Genomic DNA, 5598 nt, shown 5'->3' on the forward strand with positions numbered 1-5598 from the left:
GAAATACGCTGTGTTTTCCGCCAACTGGCAACCCGGGGTGCCGAAATACAATTGGGTAAACTGGCAGTGGGCGGGTTTCACAAACCAAAACAGAGACCGACATTCCGGCCCGGAACGCACATTTTCAAAGGAGAATAACTGACTGTAGCATTGTTTTTCAGATAAAAAATTATGTTAACTTAGCATGTTTCTTAAAGATCTGCAAGCATATTATAGTATTTTTATGCTTTAGTAGAGTCAAAAATTTACATACAGCACCTTTAATATTTACTTTTATAAATATGATTTACTTGGTAGGTTTTTATAGAACTAGTTTGTTTTGCTTTAATGTTTACTTTTTTAAATTATGAATTAGGTTTTTGTAGAACTAGTTTTTATGGCCTTAAAATTTACTTTTTTAAATATGATTTACTTGGTAGGTTTTTATAGAACTAGTTTGTATTGCTTTTAAATTATTTACTTGGCAGTTTTTATACAACCAGTTTTTTTATTGCTTTAATATTTACTTTTTTAAATTATGAACTACTCAGTAGGTTTTTGTAGAACTAATCATTTTCAGTAATTTAGTCAACAAATAGTTAAATCTTTTTCATAAACTTAAAACAGCTTTGTCATCCTTTAAGTTATGTAACTTTAAATCTTATACTGAATAATTAATGAAATGTTTTGAATAAAAATTCATTTTAGAATTTATTCTTTAAACTTTAAAAATCAACTGGAGTCTTTTGCAGATTTGACTGTATTATTGAACAAATGACTTCTGTGTCTGACATCTGACGTTATCTTCTCATCTCCCCAACGTTTGACTGACAGGAAGCTAAACTCACGGACCAGCTGCCTCTCATTATTGTGTGTGATCGCTTTGACTTCGTCCATGATCTTGTACTCTACCTGTACCGAAACAACCTGCAGAAGTACATCGAAATCTACGTGCAAAAGGTGAGTAACCTTTACTTACCGCTCACATTAGAGCCCTGCACGGGCCTCAAATTTAGGCCCTGGCCCGAGACGCTCAGGCCCTAGCCCGACCCGTGTCCAACAGCTTATCAGAATTACCGGCCCGAGCGCGTCTTTTTTTTCCCCTTCTCCCAAAACAGCTTATACTACTGTTTCAGCTATTAAAATAGTTCAGTTTTGTATGTAATAGCAAAGTGATTATATTTCGTTTTTTTTATGAAGTTAATAAAAAAAAAAACGTTTGGAGCATTTTTTGTTCGTTAAATATAAGTTTTTGTGTTTTAAAAGTAACGACCAAGCGGCCAGCGGCAGACAGTGAGCCTATGTTTGATCAATTTAGCCTAGGATGGGCAAACTTGGCCCTTCCAGGGCACTTTCCTGCAGAGATTTGATCCAACCCTGATAAAACTCACCTGCCTGTAGCCTTCTAGTAGTCTTGAAGACAATGATTAGCTGGTTTAGGTGTGTTTGATTAGGGTTGGAGCTAAACTCTGAAGGAAAGTGGCCTGGAAGGGCCAAGTTTGCCCACCCCTGATTTAGCCTTCTCAAATCATCACGACTTGCCTAAAATAAAATCTATAGATATAAAACAGTTCAAGCATATAACAATGTTTAAACGTTAAACCTAGATAAATGTGCGCACGCACCATACATACTGCTGCTGCGGGACACTAAACACCGTCGAGCCGCTCTTGACAGTCGCGGTAGCACAGTCTCGTGTTGTTTCCACCAGCGAGGCAATTTTTTTCATCACTAATTGATGGATGTCTAAAATATAAAAATAAGGAGAAGCCTAAAACAGGCCCGAGGCCCGGCCCACGTCTGAGCTATGACGTGAAAATTGGCCTGAAGCCCGGCCCGAGGGGCGTAAAAAAGTCGGGGCCTGTCGGGCCCGGGCTGAAATGCAGGGCTCTAGCTCACATAGCCTCTGTAGTCAAGCAATGAACAAACAGTAAATGATCATTTATGTATATATAGGTGAACCCAAGCCGTTTGCCTGTGGTAATTGGAGGGCTCCTGGATGTTGACTGCTCCGAGGACGTCATCAAAAACTTGATCTTGGTTGTGCGGGGCCAGTTTTCCACCGATGAGCTGGTGGCAGAAGTGGAGAAGAGAAACAGGTATAAACTTTGCATCCAAACGTCAATATCAAACCAGAAGTTATCAAAACAAAGCACTTGAGACGTTGATGTTATGCTATCTTGGATTCAAAACTACTACAGGATGCTTCTGTTTATTTTAGGTGATGTTTAATCATTTGTTTGTGTACATCATGAGAGTTTCCAGATGAAACTTTGATTGCACAAGTAAACAGAGAACACAAACAGCAGTAGCTGTTCTGATTGTTTAACAACAGCTCTAGCAGTTGCAATATGCTATATAGTCATTTTGTGAGGGGGAAAAATGACTTATTTTGGAAAAACATAAAAGTTAACTAAACATAAACAGCTTTAGATATGTCTTTCTTCTGCAGACTAAAGCTGTTGTTGCCATGGCTGGAGTCTCGTATCCACGAGGGCTGTGAGGAGCCAGCTACCCACAATGCCTTGGCCAAGATCTACATTGACAGCAACAACCACCCAGAACGCTTCCTGCGGGAAAACCCATACTACGACAGCCGTGTGGTGGGGAAATACTGCGAGAAAAGAGACCCTCACCTGGCCTGTGTGACCTATGAGAGAGGACAGTGTGACCAGGAGCTCATCAACGTTAGTATGCTTGTCCATAAATAAGCTTTAAGCTTTTTCATACCAAGTTTAGAGCAACCAACAACAATATAAAGCATCAAATTTGTATCTTTTATTTTTCTTTACAGGTGTGCAATGAGAACTCGCTGTTCAAGAGTTTGTCCCGTTACCTGGTGCGCCGCAGAGACCCAGAGCTTTGGGCCAGCGTGCTTTTGGAGACCAACCCCTACAGGAGGCCCCTTATTGACCAGGTACACATATGTGTTACATTCATCTCTCACCGTAGGGCTGTGCAAAAAATCGAATGCGAAAGCACGTGCTGGAGATTTATTACTAATCACAGGAGCGCCTTTATTGACGAGATGCGCATGAAAATCGCATTTGATTTTTTGCACAGCCCTATCTCACCATATACAAACATGGATCATAGAGGAATTGAAAGTACATGTTTATATTTTATTAATTTCACATTAATATTGGGTGAAATAGATGAGTGTTATCGACACTTAAATGCATTGAATTTATAATTGGCATGCAAGAATCTGAGAAAAGTTTGTTGCGGTACATTCTGGGATTCATAATCTAAGTTATCTTAGACAGCATAATTATTCTACCATCTGTTTTGAACAGTCTTTACTTTGGAAAGCGTTCCTGTGATCCCTTAATATTCTTCCTAGATAGGCTCACTAGGCTTTGTAACAGACGTTTAGAGTCAGTAAATTATTATTATTTTTTTTATTTTTTTTTAAAGAAATTAGTACGTTTATTCAACATTGATGCATTCATTTATCAAAAGAGACAGTTAAGATATTTATAAGTAATATATGTGACCATAAACCACAAAACCAGTCATAAGTCAATTTTTTGAAATTGAGATTTATACATCATCTGAATATTTGGCCGAGATACAACTATTTGAAAATCTGGAATCTGAGGGTGCAAAAAAATCAAAATACTGAGAAAAGCGCCTTTAAAGTTGTCCAAATGAAGTTCTTAGCAATGCATATTACTAATCAAAACTTAAGTTTTGATATATTTACGGTAGGAAATTTACAAAATATATTCATGAAACATTATCTTTACTTAATATCCCAATGATTTTTGGCATAAAAGAATAATAAATAATTTTGACCCATACAATGTTTTTTTGGCTATTGCTACAAATATACCCCAGCGACTTAAGACTTTGTGGTCCAGGGTCACTTATGTCTTAAAATCTCTGATTCCCTTTTGACCTTCCTGCATGTTTTTTTTTATATCAAGTTGTTATTTGTCTTTAGGTGGTGCAGACAGCCCTGTCAGAGACTCAGGACCCAGAGGAGGTGTCCGTCACAGTGAAGGCCTTCATGACTGCTGACCTGCCCAATGAACTCATTGAGCTGCTGGAAAAGATCGTCCTGGACAACTCGGTCTTTAGCGAACACAGGTGCATAAGCCCAAAAATATTCCAACATATGAACGTTTGGAACAGGCCATTTTTGTGTGTTTACGGACATGAAATTCCTTGCCCAAACAGTCTTGCGCAACCTTTTAATGCAATTTAATAAAGTTTAATACAAGTCCAATCTTCATCCTGCTCCTAGAAACCTACAGAACCTGCTCATCCTAACAGCCATCAAAGCAGACCGCACCCGCGTCATGGAATACATCAACCGCCTGGACAACTATGATGCCCCAGACATCGCCAACATCGCCATCAGCAGCGAGCTGTTCGAGGAGGCCTTTGCTATCTTCAGGAAGTTTGACGTCAACACCTCTGCAGTGCAGGTATGTGTTTGAGCCATACTTTCAGTAGCCTTCTTTTTCAAGTGTAGGCTTGCTGAAGTGATTTATTGAATAGCAGATAAGGGAAGAGCTGATGTTTCCTGTCCTCCTCAGGTTCTGATTGAGCACATCGGTAATCTGGACCGGGCGTATGAGTTTGCGGAGCGCTGTAATGAACCTGCCGTGTGGAGCCAGCTGGCTAAGGCTCAGCTGCAAAAGGGTCTCGTCAAAGAGTCCATTGACTCCTACATCAAGGCTGATGACCCCTCTGCCTACATGGAGGTGGTTCAGGTCTCTTCCCAGAGTGGTACGTCCTCTTCAGCGCCAGTTCTAGATAAGGACATTTTTGCTCTGATTCTGTATTCACAACTGTATTTCCTGGCTCAGGTAACTGGGAGGACCTGGTGAAGTTTCTGCAGATGGCCAGAAAGAAGGCCAGAGAGTCATACGTGGAGACCGAGCTGATCTTCGCACTGGCCAAAACCAACCGTCTCGCTGAACTGGAGGAGTTTATAAATGGACCAAATAATGCACACATCCAGCAGGTAATGTACACTTGCTTTTTATGAATGCCTTATGTGTTATAAAAGTGTTATAACAGTGTTATTACAGCATTATTAAAATACTGTTATAGTATTTATTAATATTTTGATGTTATATTATTCTTATATTATTCTATTAAGTTATATTAATATTCTATTTTCAATTTTCAATTCACTTACATTTAGTATTTTTATTTAGCTTTTATTTTTATATTTTTACATTTTATTTCAGCAAAATGATTTTAAAAAATTTAATAACACTTTTTAAATAAATCATTTAGCTGAAATATCTATATGTGTGTGTGTGTGTATATATATGTATATATATAATGTATTTTTATTTTTATTTGATATGTATTTCAGCTTTAGTCATTTTAGTACATCAACCAAAACTAATTTAATTAAAAAAAAATGTATATCTTAATATTTGTATTTTATTTTATTTCAGCTTTATTTTTCAAAAATATTTATTTTTTTATTTTATCAAAAACAATTTCATGCAGTTTTATTTAACAGTAACATCACTGGTTATTAAGAGAACTTTATTATATAATTATTTTCATTGAATTTTCACTGTAATACAAAAATAACAAGGCATCGCCCAAAAGAAACAAACCAAAAAAAAAAAAAAAACACACACACACACA

General features: G+C 37.5%; 1 protein-coding gene across 1 annotated transcript in view; it reads left to right on the top strand.

Annotated features, from left to right (window-relative positions):
• The window catches only part of LOC107747040 (clathrin heavy chain 1-like), a 38548-nt gene that overhangs the window by 28827 nt on the left and 4123 nt on the right, over positions 1-5598 (top strand). The window contains exons 16-23 of the mRNA XM_016561455.1: positions 814-939; positions 1936-2078; positions 2432-2666; positions 2774-2896; positions 3926-4071; positions 4229-4412; positions 4524-4716; positions 4797-4954. Coding sequence (XP_016416941.1) covers positions 814-939; positions 1936-2078; positions 2432-2666; positions 2774-2896; positions 3926-4071; positions 4229-4412; positions 4524-4716; positions 4797-4954 — 1308 coding nt within the window. The remainder of the gene's footprint in view (positions 1-813; positions 940-1935; positions 2079-2431; positions 2667-2773; positions 2897-3925; positions 4072-4228; positions 4413-4523; positions 4717-4796; positions 4955-5598) is intronic.

This window comes from Sinocyclocheilus rhinocerous, unplaced genomic scaffold (assembly GCF_001515625.1).
Source record: "Sinocyclocheilus rhinocerous isolate Xijiao unplaced genomic scaffold, SAMN03320098_v1.1 scaffold708, whole genome shotgun sequence".
NCBI classification, from domain to species: Eukaryota; Metazoa; Chordata; class Actinopteri; order Cypriniformes; family Cyprinidae; genus Sinocyclocheilus; species Sinocyclocheilus rhinocerous.